At 39.6% G+C, this 24,845-nt stretch overlaps 1 protein-coding gene across 3 annotated transcripts in view; it reads right to left on the bottom strand.

Moving 5' to 3' along the window:
• The window catches only part of hspa12a (heat shock protein 12A), a 54,519-nt gene extending 30,102 nt beyond the window's left edge, over nucleotides 1-24,417 (bottom strand). For 2 of the 3 annotated variants that reach the window (XM_042433498.1, XM_042433497.1), the window contains exons 1-2: nucleotides 23,724-24,417; nucleotides 1,749-1,825 (exon numbers count right to left, since the gene is read on the bottom strand). In XM_042433498.1, the coding sequence (XP_042289432.1) occupies nucleotides 1,749-1,825; nucleotides 23,724-23,766 (120 nt within the window). In that variant the 5' untranslated portion in view covers nucleotides 23,767-24,417. The remainder of the gene's footprint in view (nucleotides 1-1,748; nucleotides 1,826-23,723) is intronic. The other variant, XM_042433496.1, reaches the window with a different exon arrangement.
• Between the last annotated feature and the right edge of the window lie 428 nt (nucleotides 24,418-24,845).

Here is a 24,845-nt window from a genome sequence, read left to right as displayed (position 1 = left end):
CAATGTAATATTGCATCACTACTTAACACAGACATGAACACATACAGCGCTAAGATAACATGTCTGCATGCCTGGGCACTTAATGTAAACAGTACATATGAATGATATGTGCAGACCTGCAGCCTGTACCACCAAGCAAGTTCAACCTAGTCTGGCTCTCTTTGGGTTAGCTTGCTTCACTGAGCCTAACATTTCTGATCTTGGATGACTGGTATGATGAAACTGGTTATATATTATATATGACTTCAGTATAGAATGAGTATGTTTTTGCTTTTTTTGCTGGATGATGAACAAACTCTGAATATGTGATGCACATAAAAAAGTAATGTTTGTGCAGCCAAAGCAGAGAGGAGAGGAAAAGTAGTCAATGCCTGACGAGGTCTATCTGACCCAAATGTTGCATCTATAATGATGGGAGCTAATCACTGTATGTGGATTATTTTTCTAATAAAAGACAACAGAGGCTTTAGTTTTTATTTCCAGTTATCATCACACAGTTGTCTCAGCTGTGTGAGCTGCAGTGATGGAATCAGAGTGTAAAAACCTTCATTGTAAACTCAGGACTTTTGTCAGCATCCTGTAGGAATGATGGCTCAATTTTTCCAGGGATCTGATTGGTCAGCAGTCTTTTGATCTGATCCTTTCAAGTTATTCTGCTCCAGATCAGGTTTGCTGCTCAGCATAGGTCACCATGGTAACCAGTTACATGATACCTGAAAACCTGAGTTAAGCCCAAAGATAGCTGGCTAACCCACTAATCCTGCTTTGTGGTACAGGCCCCTGGTAATGAAAGGACTAACACAGAGAGCCAAAGTGAAACCAGAACTTGTGTTCCACAAGTAAGAAAACCTCAAAATTACTAACAACACATATAACTAAAAATCCATCCACGGAAAAGCAACTTTCTCAGCAGTATGTCATTGGGCTCGCTTCATGTTTAGATAAGGACAGTATTCTTTCTAAAACTATATACAGTATATCGCTGGTTATTCAATATTTTTGTTTTTTCAGTCTTTAACAAACACCATTTCCCATAAACCCTAGTCCAACATAAGCGAGTGGAGGGGTCGCGGTTAGTTCAGACACATCTGTAACAACAGCAGGACAGAGAACACTTCACCGTGTAGATATTTTTAGACTGTGGAGATTTCATTGATTTACAGAAGCTTCAGCTCTGTGTTATTTATCATTATACACTGTGAATAATGATAACTTTCACTTGTTTGACTGTGTAGTATCATTGTTTGTTGCTGCAGTGACCCTCCCTGTGGTCCGCTAACATTGTTATGAAAAATACATGAGTGAGGAAGAGGAAGCCATGAATAGCACTGAGCTGGGCAGCACCACAGGGAACAGCACTATTTCACCACTCTAGTATGGAAGTAAAGCATTTCTTCCTGTTTATATATAGACAAAATAATCTCCAAACACAGATGTTCACCCATAGTAGTTGGATATTATGTAGATGAAACATTTCTACATTGGATAGTCATAGTCACAAACCAGCAAGACTGGTGCATGAAGGTCAGGCAGTGAAGCAGACTGGTGGACAGATAGCAATGTTATCAAAAGAGAATCACAGGTAGGCACATAATGGAAATGCCTGTGACACAAACATCTAAGACTAACAGATAAGATGGCTGTGCAGACGGGAGATTATACATACAGCTCACCATAAAGCAGGATTAATAACATTCAAAATATGTACGGAAATGAGTACATGTGCATTAGAGAATGAGCTGAGTTACCTGAGTGTGTGAGGGAGACAGTGGAGTGATTCCAGGGTCACCCATGCTCTTTGCTGGAGAAGGATTAGCCATCGCATCTGCAGAGAGAGAGAGACAAAGATATTTATGTCACAATCACACCTGCTGTATCTTTATGTTTCTGTATGTTCAGTCAGTTATTTCCATTATACTACATTGTGTACTAGTTCATTTTATTTTAAACCAGAAATAGATAGAGAGAGAGATAGAGATAGATTTGGTATCCTTCTATCATGCCATGTTAGAGAGTAAAACTGGTTCCAGACCCTGTACAATAAGCCAAACTGTAACTAACCTTCTCTAATGTCGTAAATACCATATAACATAGACTAGTTACCAAGTACATTGAAGAAATAGCTGCATATGAAGATGATCATTCCATTCTGTTGTTTGCTTAATTTGATTATTATTAGTATTTTTGCTTATTTTTATTCTGGATTTTTTAAGCATGAGGAACTGCTGGCTAGCAGGAGTCATCACTGTCACCCTACAACTGTAACTGTGGTTAATAAATGTACTCTTTCACACTATGATGTGTAACTATACAATACCCTGTGGGTGAGTCAATGCATACAAACAGGTAGTTAGTTGCTTTAAAAACAAATGTATGGCATACATTTAAGAGCAGAGAGTTTTGACAGCAGGATGACCGTCAGACCATCACAGCCAGTCGCACAGCTAAAGTTTAAAGGGCCGAGACATAGCTTCCAGAAGCTAACCATTCAGAACAGAGTGGGTTCATCAGGAGGGGAGCCTTAAAGAGACAGGAGTTAAAATAGTCTGGGCTGCATAAACGGTCAATATGAGATAAATAAGGAGATTTTTTAACTGTAAATAATGTAAAGATATTCCAGTACAGCCCCAGATTAAGAATATAGACCTGTAAACTGGTGCGCTATATTCTTTAGTTAATAACTAGCTTGTTCTGCCAACCTGAGCTGAGAGTGGAGCAGCAGCTGATTTGCTTGGAAAATCCAAAACACCACAAATATATGGTAATATATGGTACTGTCCCATCAGTTAGCCCACTGAGAGTTTTAACCTGCCCACTGTAACTACAGCCCTACACAGTTAACAGAATGTAAACACAACAATGATGTAGTCACGCAACGCAAAGGACGATCAGTGGACCACCACACCAAGGGAAAAGTTAGTTTAACAGTAGGCAAACTGAAAATGCTGAATGTTAAATAAAGGAATGAATGGCAACCAAATACTTATAGCAGTAGAGAATGCTGCAGGAGCTTATCAGTATTATGGTTCGCACCATCAGGAACCAGTGCCAATGTAAGACCAGTCCTTGTCTATGGACAGGAGACTGAATGAACATCAGAATCAGACGACATCAGCTGTCTGTGAACACCAGACCAAAACCACTCACAGCTTCCACTGGGAGGGGGTCAAAGGTCATGGAGCAGGAGTCAGTGGATGGAAGGAGGAAGATCATGGAAGACATTCCCATCTGACACCAGAGACCATCTCTAAACAGAGACAGGATTTACCATCTCCTCCCATATATAAACACCTCTTGTCATGTGACCAAAGTTCAGTGCTTACTGTAGGTAACATGATGACACCTGAGTCAACTGAGAAAACTCCATTCACTGATGAAGACCATGAGATGTGGTCAAAATCCCCAGAAAAGGCTGGTGAAAGCTTTTGTCAAACACTATGGTATGTGATATATGGTACATTTTAATTGGAATAACTGAGGAGGCTCAGAAATTCAACTGAGGGACTGACTGGTTGGACAGTGCTTGCTGTATTGAACACCAAATCATTGCTGCTGAACCTGAACTCTGGCTGCCTTCTTTTCCTGGTGCAGTGCTGCGGACTGACAACATCGACTCCATTCAAATAGCAGAAAACGTCTGTTGCACCTGTCCTTAAAACGCAATGACATTTCAATTGAATTGAAGTTTGTCTCCCCATTTGCTACCATCATTTTCATTAGTCTGGCTTAATAGCCTTCACAGAAAGTGTTCTTTGAACGCACACAATAATAGTACTCCCTCGACGTATTGTGAGCGTCTGGCAGAATTGTCTCACGACGGGACATCATGTTATCCATCCTATTTTTCCGCCTCGCTCACCCTTTTCTCTTGTCCACCCCTACAGAGTGGATGAGTGGTCTGAAGACCCATAATACACTTTGCCAGGCAATTACGGTGAAGAATTATAGACCACCTGTGGCTAGACTCCATCTAGCTGCCATCCAGCCCGTCTTTCCATGGCCCTGGCAGCCCACTCCTAAAATCACCTTTCCAACCTTGAGTTTTTATTCCCAACAATGGCCATAAAAATCAAATCACGATTAGAGAAGTAAAGTGATTGCTCTTGTAGTAAATAATATCTCAACTGCTGTATCACTGAGGTTTGGCTCAGCCTTTCTTTTTTATTGCGCTAGCTCAGTTTGTTTACCTCCATGTAATAAGAAATTTCATTAACAGGCAGCTGTGAAGTGTGAATGCCAACTGTGTATCTACAACAACTTTGATTCTTGCAAACCTACTTTTAATGCCAAGAGGTGAAGTCATTCCAGTCAATACTGTGTACAGCGCTCATGCTACAGGTCACTGACTGTATCTTCCATACGTGACGTGACTTAACATTGAAATTCTTAAACATTCCATAAAAATACAGTAAAATAAATGTACTTCCTTTTACATTCTGTTGTAATTTTTATGATGTTTTAATATTTTTTTCAACCCCTCAAACCCTAGGGTGTTTTTGCTCATTTTTCATTTCCTTCATTTATAGGTAGCCTATATGGTATAGTAACTATATGTGTCACCCAGGTATGTCATATTATTTTCAGGATAAGTTAAACTATTCAGAAATGCCATCATTTTTGCATTTTGTATTGATAGTGCCAAACGATCAAAATACTGACACCCCATTTTCATTTATTTTATCACTGATGTCACATTTTTGGGAACGGAGCAGTTTTGGTTTTCTTTTTTTAACATTATGGCAAATCTGTTCCATGGAATTATACACTGCATTTTTTCAGACTACATCCACACTTATGATCTCCGTCAACACAAGCGTTTTGGAAATAATCTCCATCCATACTAACACACCTGAAAATGCATATCACATGACCATTCACCTACACTCGGCATGCGCATGCTAGTGTAAACAGGAAGCAGATTATCTACTCTATGGTTGGTTGCTTAGTTGCAGAAACTACTACAAAGGAAGAACAGCAATAGCAAAAAGTAAAACCAGAGATTTCTCTGCTTAGACTGACGACAAGGTGGAAATGTCTCTGAAAGTAACACGAGTGTAATGTAACGGCAGAAAACATAGATTGGGAGTCGTAGCTGGAAAAGCGTCACATGATAGGGATTGACGAAAGAGAAGGAAGGACATGTCATGACTGATCAGACCCAATCAGGAAGTGAACATAGGTGTCTGTGCCATCGTTTTCAAAAGTCTCTATTTCTGCCCATCCGGACTAAAACGCAATCCCTGAGTTTTCAAACTAAAATGTCTCCATAGAGGGAGGTTCGAAACGCTGGAGTAGTGTGGATGCTAGGCGTTAACGTAGCAAAAGTTATGCATTTTGAAGTGAAAACGTATTAGTGTATGATGATTATGAACCAAGATCTCAAGTTATAGGGAACATCTTTTGTCTCTTTTTTTTATCCTTCACAGATTGCACAGAAATGAACATCTTTGTAAAGGGGAGGTTCTTCTGATTTTTACAGAGTGTGTATGATGTCTGTGTTTGACACAGTTAGGATTTTGAGATTAAGGAGTACAAATTTTGAGGTTGAATCCCTCTGGTGCAAAGGGTTAATGTTTCTTTGTTCTTATAGAGGTGAAACACTGTAGTCTTTTTCAGACATGAAATACATAACATTGCCTCCAGGACAAAAGATTAATGTTGACACATGACAGGATATTTACAGAAAGAGACAATGCTCGTACAATATTTGTGTGAGACAGAGAGATGGAGGGTGAGTTCATAGCTTGGGTGGTCTACTGGTTAAGATGCATATCACATGATCGCAATGTCTTGTTGTATGTCAAACTCTTTAACCTCTTCTGCCTCTGTTGAGGTGAAAATATTTTTTTTAACTGATCTTTTCTGATGTGAGAAGAATCTTCTCAACAACTTAAAACTGGCTCTTTCACTGCAGTTCATTAAATTCATATTTTCTTTGTGCAGAGTGCAGATTGAGATTTTAAATTTATTACAAGATGCACACTGCTCTCTGTACATGTTTGACTTTGTGCTGCTGCAGCCTTTATATTCATCTAACAGCATTCAGTTCAGACTTGTGCCGTGTTGAAAGTGCTAAAGAAATACGACCTTGTAAGACTACCATTGTGACTTTTATGTGAAAATGACTCGCACGCTTATTCAGACATGAGACCAACATGTTACATTGTCATCAGATAAAGGGGAGCAGGTCTTATGTAACAAAGGAAAAAAAGTCTATCAACATGTCAGTAGCTAATGGCGATGAAGTAATTATGATGCAGGTTAACTCATCAATCATCCCTATAAATGATTAGTACTGCTGTGGATTCAAGTGACACTCGCTGCTTTGACTTTTTAATCAAATAGTTGAAGACATTATGCTGACATTCATTTTCTACATTTGTACTGCCAGTCTTTTATTTCAGAATAATAATGTCATTTTCTGGATAGGCTGCAAAATCAAAGCTGAACTTAAAAGCATTAGCTATGAAATAAAGCTTTACCTGCAGCAGAGACAGTTTGAACTGATCATTTTTTCATTGAGTTTTATGTGACTGCTCCCTGTATTATCTGTAAGAAAGTCACTGATCTCTAATAAAACAAACTCAGGCTGCATTGTTCTTCTAAGCATGCAGTGTGACAGGTACGATCAGCTGCTCAGCTTCAGGGCGGATAGAAAAAGGATTTGTTTTTCTGCCAAGTGTTCTCTAGGAGAGAACAACCTGGCCAGTGGCCCCCAGGTGATGTAAGGTTAGGGGACATTTCACAGTTGGAAATGTCGTTTATATGTTTATAGTAGCAAGACAGTTGCTAAACTACCTCAAACATATCTGAAATTTCTGTTCTGCATTCATTACATTCATATATTTCTTGTAAGATGAAGTTGGTATAGTATTAGCCATGCCAGTGAATCAGATAGGTTATACTATGTGACAACAACAACAATTTTTTATTTCTGGGTTTATTTCTGGCTTCATTTTGTTGTCTTTTCCAATATAACACACCAACCACCAACCCACTGCCACTAACACAAAACTGGAGACTGCATATCCTTCATGAATCTGGCTATAGGTTCTATCTCTTTGAAAACATTTTGTACGATTTCTTTATGGCAGTGTTCCAAGAAGCATACCATGTAACCACAACATCCCCAGTTCAATTCCGGCCTGAGGACTTTGTAGAATACCCTTCTCTCTCCCTGTGTTTCTCCTCTGTCTCTTTACAAACGAGTAAAGGTAATGGTGTCTAAAACAATATTAGCAGTATTTGAGATGATCAGCATCTGAGTCGACTGCAAAACAGCATTTTATAAACTAATTTATGCTTCGTGTACGCTTTCATGTACATTTCCATTTCAAAATTTACAAGGATATTTTAAGTAGCCAACCCGATGGCTATACCAATTAACATGCCAACGTTTGCTTCTCAGGTGGAAATAATAATGAAAGTAATTAATTGCATTACTTTTGAAAAAAGGAAGTGCTTTTCCTGTTACAACCATGACACTGAAAAATATTACTGTTAGTTTTAACAGCATAGATGTGAGAGCTGCAGAACACCCACGTTCAACACAGTTGAAAAGGATGAGTAAAATTAAACAGGAAACTTTTGATTCCTGAAAAGCCTGCGGAACTCGTGTCGACATAGCAGCATTGAGTGTGCAGCTGAAAAGGATGTGAAGACCCTTGTTATTTTCTCTCCTCTCAGCAGGAGCAGTGACTTCCTGTTGGCCTCACATTCCATCTGTTCCCCAAACGATGTTAACTCAGAGGCCTGAGACACAAGAGCATGTTAGTAAAATGATCAGGCACTTCTGCTTTGACGAACTGAAATCAATTAGTCTAAGTACTACTGAAAAGGGGTTCCTCTGAGTTTAAAAGGCTTACATCGATAAATAAGGGAAGTCTTCCATTTTCTGATGACATTGAGTCCTTTTGATCTGCTGAACTGAGGTCACCTTCTCAGAGGGTCTGGCTGATGAAAAAATCCAATATATGCTTTTAACCAGCAGTCAAGGGAGGGAGTATATCACCAGCAACTCCTCAGCCACCATCAGCCTAACTTGCAATAGCGATATAGCTTAACAGCTTACCAACTACTATATGTTTCCATTAAAATGTGCAAATGCAAATGCAAGTTTTGAGGGAAATATTTGTAATTTCCACAAAATGAAACGTGAATCATACAAGTTTCCATCAAACACCCAAATTTTTGGGCAGCCAAGACCATTCATCCAATGCTGCCAGAGCAAGAGGACAGCATGGCATAATAAAAGGTGTTATTTACTACTTCGTATAACAGCTTACTACACTCTACAACATCCTCTATGCAATATTTAAAACTGTTCCACTGATTAAATGGTCCAGAATATCTAGCTAACAAAGTTAATGTCAGTGATTAATACATTGCATTTCTTGAAACTGCTTCACAATAACAGCCTCCTGTTGTTGCTTAGCAGGAGGCTTCAGTGTGAAGCAACAGTACAAAAGGAACATGAACAAACTCCAAACTGCAGCAATTCAGTTACAAGCTACACAATTTGTAACTGAGCAGACTTTAAAATGCGGCACTCTCATCTCTCACACAAGATCACTGCTTGGTGTGGTACAGCACTACTAAGGTGTGCTATACAGAATGTGTAAAAAAAAAAAAAAGCTAAAAATGAATTATCTCTTCTGATCCACATGCAACTGGTATTTTTGTCAGTTGCTATGGTGACAGAGTTTGGGGTGGCATGTACCTACAATACCTCTGGTCTTCTGCAGCAGGTACTATAATATCAAGGTCTATTTCATAAAATCTGTTTCCATCGGCCATAACTGCATCTTCTATCAACCAAAGGTAAAAACTTTTTTGCAATGTTTCAGCTTTTTTATTTTTTCTGATTTTGGTGTTTCCACTCAGGTTTTATGCAGAAATTGAAAATATGCATAAAAACAACTGGGCTTTAAACATGTCTCCAACATCAGAATGTTTGCTGGGATGGCTGTTTTGTCTTTTTGCTGGCAATCTCTGAGATGTTGTTCACAGTAACAAAATAACTATACTGTTCTTGAATGTGTACATCGTTGCTTGTTCATCAGATGACAGTAGCTTTTGATTCCTTGATTCAAACAAGCTTAGTAGGCAGGATGGGCTTCAAGCCAATTATGCTAGCAATCTAAGTTGAACACATGGTGTCTGTCTTTTGGGGTTTTTTAATCAATCATTCTTTTGTCTGCATATTTTTTTGTTAATGAGTTGTCTATTGTATCTCTTGGCCTTTTGCATTTTGCCTGTCCGTCATACAAATACAAACTTTTACAAGTCGACCTCAAATTCATTCTGTGGCAAATTTTCAATCTGCAAACTGTATCTAGTTTAAATATTTGAAATGGAAAAAGTTCATTAACTTGTTAATGAACCCTACAGAGAGATCTTGATAGACAATAGCAGCTTGTTTCAGAAGACAGTGGTGGCTAAGACTGCGTTGAAACACAGAGACAGATACAAAGCAAGGCACCGACTGTTACCTACAATAGCAGGAGAGCAGCCTCATTAAATTCACTGCGGCAAACTGGGAGGCACAAACACAAAAAAAATCAACTATCAAAGAACCACATTCAGAAGGGCGACAGCAAAATGAGTTTGGGGAGAGAATGTGCTGCTTCTTCTTCTCATCAGAGGTCCCATTCATTCATGCCACGCAGAGAGAGAGAGAGAGACTAACCCCCCCTACTCTCTCCCCAGCTCACTGCATCCACTTGGCCATCAGCCCAGACACACAGTGCAGAGAAACAGCCTGACAACAGCTGCAGCCACTAGACACGGTCACACATCTAAAGCACACACAGATCTACACAAACATACTATGATATTTAATCACACAGGTTTTCAAGGACATATTTTTGGAATTATGCTGCTAATAGCTGCAGATATTTATTATCTTTAGATCATTTCCACATCAAATATTCTTAATTGTTGTTGTTATGGATGAAGAACACCCAGGGATACTGCTTACAGTAATGTGCTATACTGATGAAACTCAGGTAGGCTTCTTTTCTCGGGCCAGACAAGTGTTATAAAATATTCATCATATCAGAGATGGATGACACAGACTGGCTTTATTTTAAGGCTAAGATCAGCCTGACATATCAGTGTAAATCTACAGTGAACATCACTTAACTGCAGTTGGTGGACTGTGTGTGATAGCACACCTGTTAACTCTAGGTATGGTATGTATTTCTGTCAGTGGCTTCTTACTCTTCTATGGCATGAGGTTTGAAACAGCTTTTCCCTTTCATCCTCTGTCAAGTGGAATATATTATACATGAGTCTGACTGTGTGGATGGTGTAGAGATAAAGTGCAATGTCACGCTGCATGATTTTCACCAGACCTACAAAACCAAAGTATGTGAGTGTGTATGGTCAATTGAAATTAAATTGAGTTTTTCTGTTACAGCATACAGACCTCTGTTGATTACATGTCTTGTGCTCTCCTTTGAGAAAAAAAGGGGCATTATTGATTTATCACAAAAGATCTTGTTTTCTCCCTTTAAAAAGGACATGACATGACTCTTGACTGCAAAAATGGATACTTGTGCACTTAAACTTTAAATGCATATTTCTAATCTAAGACTCCAGTTTTTACACATAATAGGGATAATGCAGAGAAGTAAATGACAAAGCAATCATTGTTGACATGTGAATATGCACATTCTATGACTTTTTATAATATAAAACTGCAACTGTAAAGTAAGTGTTCACTGTAAACTAAATATTCTCTGTAAACTAAATGTTCACTGTAAACTAGATGTTCACTGCAACTGTAAACTGTTCACTGTAAACTAAATGTCTACTGTAACTGCAGAGTAAGTGTTCACTGTAAACTAAATTTTCTCTGTAAACTAAACTGTCACTGTAAACTAAGTTCACTGTAATCCAAATGTTCACTGCGACTATAAACTATTATTTCACTATAAACTAGATGTTCACTGCAACTGTAAACTGTTTACTGTAAACTAAATGTTCACTGTAACTGTAAAGTGAGTGTTCAGTGTAAACTAAATGTTCACTGTAAACTAGATGTTCACTGCAACTGTAAAGTGAGTGTTCAGTGTAAACTAAATGTTCACTGTAAACTAAATGTTCACTGTAACTGTAAAGTGAGTGTTCAGTGTAAACTAAATGTTCACTGTAAACTAGATGTTCACTGTAACTGTAAACTGTTCACTGTAAACTAAATGTTCACTGTAACTGTAAAGTAAGTGTTCAGTGTAAACTAAATGTTCACTGTAATCTAAATGTTCACTGCAACTGTAAACTAAATTTTCACTGTAAACTAAATGCTTACTGTAGACTAATTGTACACTGTAAACTTAATGTTTACAGTAACTTTTAGGTGTTCACTGTGAACTTAATGTACATTGTAAATTAAATGTTCAGTGCAACTGCAAAATGTGTAAATCTGTGATTTTTATTCCATGTTCACAGACTTTCATTAAATTGAAAAACATTGGACTCAAAGGGATAAAAAAAAGTTAGACTCTTTACCATTTTAACGTGCCAATATGACAAGATAAGCATCATCTTGTGATATTAATTTTGTCCCTATCACCCACCCCTACTCAGTTGCATTTATATTGCCCATAGACAGATTTGTCCTACCATTAGTATGAATAACAATCTCTATAATGTGTGTGCTCCTTTCTAAGTCAGAGTTTCTTTGTTACCCACCTACAGCTTGCATAAACAAGCACCATTTCTTCATCACTAAGCTCTGCAGGCAGGTACAGTGTGAATAAACTGCAGAGGCTGAACAGCCAGGGAGAGGCTTGGCAGATCAATAAATCTATATGCGTACAGAGATTCTGCAGAGCAGGCAGAAAACACATCTCCTGGCACTATAAGTTAGTGTGTAGATTTAGTCACATCACAACGAAAGCAACTGCTAATTTTCATCAACAAAATAAAACAATACTTAGTAGCAGGACTGCTCAAAGATAAATAGTGTCTCTCAGGCAGAAGACCATCATTCCAGTGCAATGATTATTATGATTTAGCCTAAATGGTGAATTGTGATTGAAAATGGACTGTAGGCCATGTGGTCCAGGCCAGATTAGAATGATGATGGAACTGACTTTAAATTCTCCAGCCCACTCAGAGTACCTAGTGAACTGTGACTGATAAAGACATCCCAACTGTAAGGCATGAAGGCCTCTCTCTGGACTGCTTCACACTCACACAGAGATAAATCAGAGAAATCATGGCAGCAATCAGGGTGGAGGAGAGCAACCAGTAACAAGAACAGCTGACTATATTGTGTTGAAACACCTGTAAATCCTCACCATCCATCTATCCATTTTCCAGGTCTGGGTCACAGTGGCACATGTCCACATGTTCTCCAATTCCTCCTGGGGAATCCGGAGCTGCTCCAAGGCAAGATGGGATACTTAATCCAACCAGCATATTCCAGGTCTGCCCTGGTGTGTCCTTGCATTTTGATTTGCCCAGAATAAATCCCCAGGTCGGCATCCAGGAGGCATCCTGATCAAACCACCTCAACTGGTAACTTATAAAAGGAAGAAGAAAAAGCTGAGACCCTAAAATTGACTTTATAATGATGGTGAGAGAGGTTGAAGATAGCATTTAGTGGCTATTAGTAGTACTACATCTTCAGGCACTTCCACACTGGCTTCAGCTTTCACCCACAGAGGTGGAATTCTACACTATAAAAAATAAAGTAAGGATAAGTCCAGTTTATGAATTATTGTGTCTCTTCCTGATAAGTTTTGCTAACCTGGGGCTTTGTTTACCACTTGTCTTTCTTGTCTGACCTTGTTGCAGTGATGTCACCATGTTCCCAGATCTCAACAATTAACTTACAGTTATTATTAACAATGGAAAACTATGAAAACAAGATCAAAGATGTACTAGACCAAAATAATTCTTTATGGTCGGAGTCTTGCTGTTCAGTTAGCAACTGTTGCCCGTTTTCCATTGCAGCGACCTTAATGACTTGTAACTGTGTTTAAGCTTCTAAGAGTCACCTGTTCACAGAGTTTTATCTATGACTACCTATTGGCCGTTTAAATCTGTTGTTTCCAACTACCTCCATATTTCCACATCAAAGTAGCTAGATAGAACGTGACTTTTACTGAAACAGATGTTTCAAGGATCCAAGTGGTTGTAATTGTTCATTACAACAAAGCAACAAAGACTTTTATATGAAACAATGAACAGAAGCGTCTGACAGAAAGAGAGAGCGAGGCAGGCTCCTGGAGAGGTCAGAGCGATTTGAGGAAAAGCCTTAAAACTCTCAGTTGAACAATGGCTTTCCTTCCTGCCTGCATGTAATGGAAAAACTGATAACAACAAAAGCTCCACCGAAATAGTCCTTGATTAGTGAGAACAATTCTCTTAACCCAAAGTAGACAAAAATAGATCACTATTGTGTGGACATCCACGTCAACACCTCATGGTCTGTAGTATCCTCTGACAACAATACACATCTGGATTAACAATTGATTTTTCTTTTTTGATGTGTCCTCTCATTTCATCATATGCCTTCATCTTCAGCAGCCATGCTTCTCTTGGAGTGTGTGCATTTTTTAACAGCCTATGTATTATTTAACAACAAAGAAGTATTCACATCTTTAGTGGTGCATTGCTGCTCCATGTTTTCAGGGGGCATATCTGTCTGCCTCACAGTTTACAAAAAAAGCATTTAATTCTGCTTCATATTCACAAATTGCTCACAGCTGCTGCTCTTTCCTGTGCTGTAAACAGTATACTGACAGATACTAACACCAGAATCTGTTACTGGGGCTGTAGTTTAGAACACCACAGGCAGGCAGATTGGTCTTCAGTTCTGACTGACAAGGTTCAATTTGTGTCTGTCTAACATTGATGTGTGTGCTACCTGTATTTTGCATTTTTTTTTCCAGTACAGATCAGAAACTGCAAACTGCAGACAAGCTGAAGAATGCAGATGGATCCTAATCATGCTACAGAACGTCTGACAACTAGCTGAAGCTTTCAGTGTGCAGTCTGTATGATTCCCTGTGCAATGATGTCTGGGTGCTGTAGAACATCTCTAAAGACATGTAGGTCAGATGCACTGGGTGTAGCCCTGGTTACCCCAAGCACACAACATCAATATTGATATTTGTGAGTTTTAACATCACATGACACATTTACCAAAATGTATAACATAAGTGGGACATTTCAGTGTAAAAGTAAACTCAGTGGTTCTCTCTGTTGAACACACTATGTTATAGCTACACTCAACTACCACAAACATATAATTGGCATTTCTGAGCTGTGATTTCTTAGCACTAATGGGCTATGTTCTATTCTAACATCAATTTACCAGTCAGCCTCCAGATCTGAGATAGACTGGTGATCTGTCTTTCCCCATATTTTTAGTGCCCGCCTGTAATTATACAGGATACAACATGATTTGTTCCTGATTACTGAAAGTGATGGATTCTAATTGGATAATGCCAATAAATAGCCTGTCCATGGCCTTAATCATGTCCAAGTTAAATGTAGTGACAGATACAACGGGCAGCTAGAACTACAGGTGGAATTACACACGACAGTACAGCAGTGCTGTCTTTGGTGATTTGGTGCCTCAATCACTAATCATTCCTTAATTCATTTAGATAGAGAGTGGTAATCACAGTGACAACAAGGTTGGCAGTTTCAACTATCAACAATCTCCCACTGCAACTGGCACCTTACAGGAGGAAACACAAGCAGCCCAAGCTGACCAATCAAGTTCTTGTGGTCTCCATGTGTTATCTCTGTAGCTGCCATAGCCCTGATGTGTAGCTGCATTTTTGAGAAGGTGCATGTCCACTACAGCGTAGCAACAGCGTTTACACGTACAAGCTATACCTCTCCATCGGGGTGCAGGGTGGTCTTTATTGAATTGATATTTTGTGATCTATCAAAGCCACTTCAGGTGGAAGCATTCTCTTTGCAACACGTACTGCCCTCTAAAACTGAAAAAAAACACAATTACTCCAGGTATGAAATGAACATACAGAGCAGTCCAATAATGTAGAGCACAACACATCTATCTGAAGGACAGAATGCACAGCCAGTATCTTCAGTCAGGTGGTGGTCAGTCACAGGAGCATATAAGGTGAAAATCAAAACTAACCAGCACACACTGAGACGACTTTACTGTGACTTTATTAGGAGCGAACAATGTGTTTCGCCCGTAGCTTCTTCGGGTTGGCTCAGCACCGTCATCTATCTGAAGATTGTAGATTACTCTGTAGGAAGTCTAGCCTCATTTGTGACCTCAGCACTCTGTACATTACTATGAGCTCATAGCTTTCCCTATGCTAACACTAGGGTAGAATCCAAACCTTCAAAACCACATTTTTCTACATATCATCCAGCAGCATCACCAGCAGCTCAAGATAATATAGTTTAAACAATTGTTTATAATCTTGAAAATCATATACTGTACATACTGAGCTTTGACCAGGCTACAGTCCTGTGAACTAGTCAAGCACAGTACCACAAATATATATGAATGGATGGTATGTGGGTGATCTTAACCACAGCAGCAGAGGGAATGTGCAGCTTTGTTTTTTTTTGTTTTTTTTTACTAAAGGAAAATACTATGTTCATGTACATGCTTGACATGCCACAGCAACATATGAAAGCAATTACCATCTCACTGAAGACTCAGCATATTGCTGCTGAACTCTTGGTGCTTATGGTGTTCGTTTAAAACTCATCAAACGGTTTAATGGGTCAACTGAAGGACAAGACTCCTCCACAGTATCTGCTGGAAGAATTATTTATAAGAGTGTCACAATCCAGACTTCCTAACAATGTTTTCCTTTTCCAAATGAATCCTGTTTCCTCCCTCCCTCCCTCTTTGCCAGTTCCTATCTGATGGCCTGTGAGCAGCACCTCCCCCCATCCTGTAAATCCTACTCCTCCTCAGAACACCACCTCTTACTCCACATGGCTCATGTCTGAGACATGACACAATGCTTAGCGGCAGCCCTCTCCCCTTTTCCCTGCAATGCTCTAAACCATAACATCATTTAGGGGAGTGGAACTATTGTTTCACTAAATGGTGTGGTTTTTTTGTAATCATGTATTTTTAAGGGTGTAGTTTCTGGCTAGGCTCCTGTTGTTGTACTGGATCACATTTTAATGTAAGGTGTGCAAACAGATGGCAGAATATGAAAGGCTCCAGGTTGGCACTGAGTCTGAAATGAAGGAGTTAAACTAGCTTGGTGGGTTGTTCAGGAGTGATGGAAAGATGGAGTGTGATACTGATTGGCAGACTGGTATAGCCTCTGCAGTTATGTGCTATAGTACAGGTGATGAAGAGACAGCTGACTGAGAATTACCAGACCACTTACATTCCAAAACTTCATCGATTAGACAATCAGAGGAATTGTAGCAGTTTACAAATGGCCAATACGTGTTTGACACACTGTTAGCCTGTGTTTTACCTGACCAGGCAGTATGACGCTGCTCCCAACCAAACACTGAACACTATCATAACTGCAGTATTACTACAGTCAACATACAGTAACTTCATAGCAGATATTGGCAGCGACTTTTGGCCCTCTTACAAGTAAATTCTGCATTTAAGCATGATATAAAGCTGCTTGAACTTGATAACATATTTAGTGTAGCATCTGTAATTATTAGGACAGTGATGTGTTTTTATGGTTTGCCTCTGTACTCCAGACTCATAGGTCTTTCTAACCTTTGGGGGCTACTTACAAAAAACATAAACACCTTCAGTAAAATAATTATTACTGTCATTGTTTCATTTCAAATCCAACCTGCATGAGCCTTCACTAATCTGTCTGAATACTCCCAGCCCACACTGCTCAGTTAGTGAAAGTGGTCTGAGCTGATCTTGGTGAAGTTAATGTCCAGGGTGTTAAATCACCCAACCCCCTCAACACCCACCACCAACCAAACCCCTGTCTGACACCCTCCCCCACCACAATTCACAGACAGACGTTAACAACATGCAAGAGCTTCATTTACTGAACACAGTCATGTAAATGAAGTTCCTTTAGGTTGTCTGGAAGCTTCATCTCTTTAAGCTGCAGCTGAACTTGAGTCGCAGCAGCAGAGATATTTTCAAACTTATGTCAAAAATTCGGAAAATACAAAGATTCAGTGTTTCCTCTAAAACTGTACTGTATGGTGTTGTATCAATAACCTGCATTGCTGAAGTAGCAGACTGCTTTACTGACATCATATACTTTTAATGCTTCATAAGTCTGTCCAGCTACTAAAGTATCTCCAGCTCAATGTGGAAAATGTGAAACAGCTTACTTGGACCTTCAAACTGCTCCTCCTTCAAGCTAGTCTAATGCAGAGACGCCTCTCCTAGCTAAAGCTGCACATGTCCACAAAGAACTGTGCAGACAATCTCAGAGAAGAGATAACAAGTCAGTGTTTCCTCCATAGTATCACCTCGTCTAAGGCCATGTTCAGATGCACTTCCACAAGCATCCCGACACAGAGGGCTTTGACAAAAAAAAAAAAAAAGCCAAACACAAGGCAAAAAGTTGAATCTGGCTCAACACAGTGTGACTTCATCCAGCAACAACTCTCTGTTGGCTCATTTAATACATTTCCTAAGAATTTTTTCCTTTTCCAAATGAATCCTGGTCCTGTTCAGAACTGGACAATTTTTTGACCTCTGGCCGCTGCTTCAACGCATACAAAAATGAATACAGTTGATGTGAGGTGTAAGAGAGTATATACCCTGACAACATGAAAGAAACTAACACTCTATCATACAAAGATGATATAAATAATAAGTAGTCTAATAGTAAATACATTTCCTTCTCTCATTTCAAGTACGGCTGCATTTCAAAATAAAGTAATGTGCATCAAATGTGCATCAAATCATATTGGGCTCTTAGACTGTTCCTATTTTCTGTGCCTTCAGTTTGGATTGGAGTGGGTATGTTTGCTCTAAAGATTTGTGCTTTGTCTGTAGTGGCGCTTCACAATAGCCACGGTCTCTGAGCATATGTGACACTCAAATCACAACACAACTGGTTTAAACTGCTCATGGAAGGATTTCCTCCATTTTACTCATGTAACTACATTCATTGTAAATTGGGCTCTGAGCACTTCCAAAACACTGGTGGCCTACGCTGAACCATGCACCTGAACGCCTCCTGTGCCTCCTGTGTAGTCACTGGCTGCTGTTGCTGATTTGCTAAACGTGCTGCTACATTTTCTGTCTAAACACAGGGTAAGAGTGTCCATACTTAGTTTTCTCTGACTCATGTCACGCCTCGTCTCTGGTCTCTCCCTGACATGCTGGAGTCAGTCGGTAGAGCTCTGAGGCACCGCCCTGCTCCTGCTGCAGAGCAGAGCGGCTCACTGATCCCCGGTTCATTCAAAGTTTATTAATATTAAACATATCGCGTGTCAAAACTGCACCAAATTCCACACTGCACTCCCTTGGGTCCCCAGCCATACAGCCGCCAAGATTCCTGGTTGATTACTTTGTAACTTAAACAGCATATTGTTTACCTCTCAACAGCTGAGATAGAAGACAAAAATTCTGTCTGATTGTACTATAAACATCTATACAGTTTTCAGGCGTCTGATAAACCTCAAAATAGGGCTGACCCCTAACTGTCAATCATCACTGTCATCATTCAACAAGCCCCCGACTAGAACATTACTTACTCAAATCACTGCATCACTGTATAACATAACTACAAAACTAACTGTAATAAAAGCAGGGGGCAGAGTGAGTCAGTCAGTTCAACTACTACTGAACCACATGTTGGTTCAACCTGCTCCACTGTCATCGAGAGCACGTCAACACTGAGGCGGTTAAAGAATGACATGCGATGAATGAATTTTACCAGCACACTGAATACAACACTTGATTAGCCAATAATAACTTCTCATGTCTAGAAATGTTCTTTATTGTCACAGTAATCAGCTGAGCGCTGTTATCTCCCTGCACCGCTCTGTACTGCACAATATCTGTCAGTAATCTGACCAGTGACTGAATGGAAAATGCTGTCTCAGCTAGCTCCACCTTCCTCAGCACCTTTGGAGAATAATGAGATTAGCATCTATCCCTCCTTTGGATGGCTGTTTTATGCATTGTAAATTATGCTTTGTCATCGGAGAGTCTGGACTGTTGTTTAAAAAGATGATGTTGCAACTGGCTCTGCCTTCACTGCAGCAGGAAGACAGATGATTCAGCAGAGTCACCTCTAAATCTGAATAATTCACTCATCATAGAATTATAACAATATACAGGCACAAGTCATTTAAGTGACAATATTTACTTACATTACTGTCAGTCTTGTTTAAGTGCCTGATAAGGAAGGTGTGGAAGTTGTATTACCATGGCAACAAGCACTGTCCTTGATGTGACTTGATAAATTACTAAATTCTACATCCATATGACAATGAAATGTATGGCCTGTGACATTTCATTTAATGGGAAATGTAACATTTATATCAGGAGACAACAGCAGTGTGAGTGGAGTTCAAGCCTCTACAGTAATGACAGCAGTCCTTCTTTGTTCAGAACGGATGACTGCAGTGAAGAGAGAAACACACACCCGCAGGTGGTGTCACCTCTGTTGCCTGTTTCCATCCGTTCTCAAGACTCTGTGGGTGTGTACACACTGTACTCACAGTCACAGTCACTCTCCTGTATGGTTTGTTGCATACATGTAAAACAGTAAATGTGACATGTCATAATGACTCGTCATTCTGGGATGGAACCATATAGTTGCTGTAATTGGAACCTATGGTGAAAGAGCCTCATGTTGTCTTTATAATCCTTGTATTTTTCTACCAATACTGATTTTTATTCAAAGTAATGAGCATAAGACAACTGTGCCTGTCTAGAATTAACCCCCCCAAAAGAAAGATTCCGGTAGAATTTTGACTATTATAGCTCCAAGAGAACAAATCATGCTTTCAATCATGACAATAATCTCATAATTGCGCATTTATATTGGATGCAATGATTTCATTTTTTCAATTTTGCCTGAACTTAATATGTAAGAACTGTCTTTGGTATTCTGAATGGTTAATATACTCCATTAAGTAATATCTTTTATGTAGAAATCCTAAATAGATTCAGTGTTATGGCCTGTATTGGCAGGCAGTTACAGTCAGAAACACCTACTGTAATATATTAATATATTTATTCATGTCATAAATGGTCTCTCTCTCACTGACACACACACACACACACACACACACACACACACACACACACACACACACAGCTAACATTAAAACAATGTTTGCTGGATATCTGTTTAGCTAACAGATCAATGTGAGCTAGCAATCAGCAATAACTTTGACTTAGAACTCAGCTGGTCTGTTACTTGGTGGCTAACAGTAAAGTGACCTCATTCACTAACTTTTTGTAGTTTTAGTTGACCCATATGTAAAAAATAAATCTCTCATCCACTCTATACTGATGTGTGTGGAAAGTGATGTCAGCCTCTTTGGTCCTTCTAGTAAAGCAATAAGGTGCTGCACATCTAGTGTTTTACATCTATGGTCTGTTGCATCTAGGACAATTTACCCTGTTATCATTCTCATTGGTTTAAAGAGTTTTATGACATCACATCATTCCAAGCATGTTTCCAGCAGCTTTAACTCTAGATCTAATCAGCCAGAGTAAGTGACACCACCTGTGTGAGTGAGCAGGCCACATCATATGACTGATATCTATATTCCAGTGACAATTACACAGTTTTTCCACTGCAGGAATTTAACAATCTGTAACCTGAACTTTTAATGCAGGAGGTCAACAGGTTCCTGCTGTGTTCCAGTTGTGCCACAGCTCAACTGAGGTTGGACATTATTTGTGTTGTGCAAAGATGGTAACAGATGCTTTGTCGCTGCACTTTTCTCTGTTTAATTCCACAGCACTATCTCGCACTACTCATATTTTTCTCTGTCTCACTAGGCCAGAGTTTTTCTCACCCCAAAAAATGGAGCATTTGCAAAATGATGAAAGACCTGCCATCACTCATTTGAAACATCAATATAGCCGATCACACTATACAGCTGTTGTCATTAACCTGTACTCATGTTGATATTGTTAGACACTGTCATGATGATCAAATTAAGATGTGATCAGCATCACAGCGCAGCAGGAATGACTGCAGAGCCACTCATTCATCCTCATTCTATACTCTTGTTTGATCTTTTTTCTTTCAGTGCAGTCTTTGGCTGTGTGTGTGTGTGTTGTATCCCCGTTTCTACCAGACACTGAGAGATCATTTGTTTTCTAACCATCCAGCTCCCTTTGAATGGTCAAATACTAATGAGGACTCTTAATTTGCCCGACAAACATTCTCCATTGTTCTTCTTTCTAAAGTGTTGTTTGTCCTGGTCCATACAGATGCTGCAAATTCACTATTGTTTCCATTATCAATTAGTCTGCCCATTACTTTCTTGATGAATTGTTTGGTCTATATAATATGTCATCACAGTTTCCTGAAGTTCAAGGTGATATCTTAAAATGTCCCTAATGTTACATTTACACTGTAAGAGAAAATCAGCAAATCCTCCCATTAGAAAAGCAGGAGCTAGATGATAAGAGTTAACTAGACTAGAGTTTTTGCTTTTAAAAAACCCTTAGATTTGTCAAAATCCTGGCAGATATTTCTGTTGATCTACTCATCAGTCTGCTTTTCCTTCAGTCTGACATGTGTTGGCTCACAGAAAATGAATCCAGCAAATCAACATGAACAAAAGGTTTCTTTTATCCACCAAAGTGCTGCTGTCAAAATCCAAGAAAAACAAATTATGTCCAAGTAAATGGCATTAGTCATAGAGACTCTGCCACACTGGATCTAGTGATGAGAAATAAGTTTTATAAAATGTGATGCAAATCCCCAGACAAGATGTTTTGACAGAAAAGTAATCAGCCAAGATCAGCGTCACCCCCGGTGGTAACATATGACATCTGGCTGTTAGTGTTGACATTTCACATGCTTGTGCAACATCCTGCATCAAGTTAATGCAGTTTGGTTTGACTGGTGGGGAGAAAGAGCCTGATAGTAGTGGGGGATCTGCAGAGTGATGCTGCATTCATGTCACATAACAGTATCATCACACAATAATCTCAATCAGTCAGAAAAATGGCAACAAGTATTTGAAATCTTATGAAGATGTGACATTTTCTGTAAACTTTGACACTTTTTTTAATCACACACAGATGGTAACACCAGTCCAGTGTGATAAACTCTTAACTTCCACTATGTGTGAAGCTCTGCCTTCACAACCACTGCAAAATGTATTAACTTCAACCCCAGGAGACAGTATGCCTTTGTTGCTTAAAACAGCATTCACAGCTGGTTTCTGCCTTCTTCATAATCTTACTTTATTAACCCACAAGTTTTACATTTCAACAACACAAAGTACTTTCTTAAGCTTCAGGAGCTGAAATGACAATTGTGTGGTATTTAGCTCTCATCCCTGCAGAACATCAGCAGGGTGCAGTCTCTATGGTTCTCTATCAGTTACATTACATAACACTGAAGCCTTGCCAAGCCCTTGGAAAGGTTAGTTCCAATATCTCTTGTAAGGAAAGAACTTCAACCAACCAAACTCCATTTAATAATCCACTAATTTAATGCTTCTTTGCTTAATGATAAAGTTACACTGCTCAAACAGTCATGCATAAGATGTCATGCAAATTAGTATAACCTGCTGAAATAATCGGCATAAAAATGACTCACCAGGCAGCATTTTAACATTCATACTTTTTAGGATGATTGCACAGTGCTTACTGTCGCCCTCCACAGTGGATTATCATGTGAAATCATGATGGAGATAGCAGGACGACTAATAAAGCTCAAAGTTGAAACACTGTTAAAAGAGTTAATGCCGAATTGAACGTTAACCGTGTCTGTAAAATATCTTAAATAATTCCTAGTACGTACAGGATGTGTTCATTCAGACAATTAAATTGAGAGAAATTTCAATGGAGTTCGCCTGACTGTTAGGTATGTACTACCTATGACGGAGGAAAGGGTAATATTAGGGCAAAACAATCTTAACCTTCGACCAGACATAAACACAGTAGAATGACAAAAACGGCGACATATTATAATTCTGATTTGAGAAGGACGAGCGTGAGCAGACACCCGCAGCAGCAGCGGCAGCACAGGGCGGGTGATGAGCACTGCGTTACCTGAGGACATGGTGCAGACTTTTTTGCTGCATTGAGTCACAACTCCGGTGGGACGGGCCATGTGACCAAACTCTGCACCGTTATGGAGGACCGAATGTACTCTATCGGTACTCTGGGCCAGTATGAACATCCTGACACACCGAGCTCATCCTAGCAATCAGAAAACATCAGCTAGAATGATTAACTTTTATTATCGCCATATTCATTTGGACAGTGCTGCTCTACGCAGGCCAGTAGGCGAGGTCCTGTACACTGCGGCTGCCCTTGGTAGAGCCAAAGCGGTGCTCTATAGCTCACACAACCTCCCTGCACTGCAGCACAGATGTCGGAAAGACTTTATAGAGTGAATAGCACCGTAATAGAGCATTAAATTGAGTTAGTACCCTTTACTAGGACCGCCAACCTCAGGAATGTCACTGAAGTGTACGTGAACGACTCCCACACACCACACCGAAGCACAAAACGTATGTGCGCGCGCATTAATTGCTATCAGAGATGCTGCTAAAAACTAAGAAAAAAAAACATTTAGCACTAACGAAGTTAGCTTACTTACCTGTTATTATCTTCTCTGTCGCCGTTTCTTTCTCAGTCATCATATCCCGCAGTTTCACCTCCTCCCGAGCCTTCTCTCCGATACAGCCACACCAAGCAATTTTCCTGGTTTAGTGGGAAAACCGGGCCAAAGAAGAAAAAACATCAACAAAAACACCCTCCACGCTGCTAACTCGGTGTCCCCTTCAACTTCACTTCGCTTGGCCGCTTCCTGCGTTATGAGAAAGGCGTTAAAAGCACATGTAGAAGATTTAGGGTCGGGAGGTTTTTGAAGTATGGGGGGGCAGTGTGCCTCAGCACAGAGGATGTTGGACCCCAGACTGCTGCTGCTGCTGCTCTGTCCGCCCCTCCCAACACATTCACGGCTGTCCTGGCCAGGAATGCTGCTGCCCAGTCTGCTGCAGCTCTGCTCAGGACAGCCGGTAGAGATGCTGTGCTCTCCTCCTGACAAACATGAGGGAGTCCAGATTTCAGAGGTATGTTGACAAACTTAACTGGACAGGTAGATAAATGGAACCAAGGCTGGATTACCAACCGATCAAAGTAGGCAACTGCCCAGGGGCCCCAAAAGCCCAGGTTTCTACTTCATGTCATTTGGGTTTACATAATTTGATTAATTGTAAATTACTCAGCAATTTGCAGCACTGAAATGCAATATCAACTATGACAGGACAGATCCTACATCTTGTGGTCCTTGAACTCTGTGTCAAAATCTAGTTATAAGATTTTAATAGTTTTAGTTTTCATTGAGCTCAATTGTTAAGTTGTGTTTTATGAAACTACACACAGAAAACTGAGGGCAATGTAGTATTATTCCATCATAGGAGTACTGTAAGACTGCAACCAACAATTATTTTCATTATCAATCATTTAATTTATTAATCCATTGATTGTTCAGTCTATTTAAAAAATGTCAGAAAATAGTGAAAAATGGGAATTGTTATACCCTGATACCCAAATGAACATATTCAGATGTCTTGTTTTGTCTGACCAACAGTCAAAAACCAAACTAAAGATGGTGAATTAACTATCACCGAAAACAGGAAAACTGACAAATACTCACATTTGAGATGCTAGGAGCAATGAATTCTGGGCATTTGTGCCTTAAAAAATATCTTAAATG

The sequence above is a fragment of the Thunnus maccoyii genome, chromosome 14 (assembly GCF_910596095.1).
Source record: "Thunnus maccoyii chromosome 14, fThuMac1.1, whole genome shotgun sequence".
Classification (NCBI taxonomy): Eukaryota; Metazoa; Chordata; class Actinopteri; order Scombriformes; family Scombridae; genus Thunnus; species Thunnus maccoyii.
Note: the sequence above shows the minus strand (reverse complement) of the source record. Positions and strands in the feature narration are given on the sequence as shown.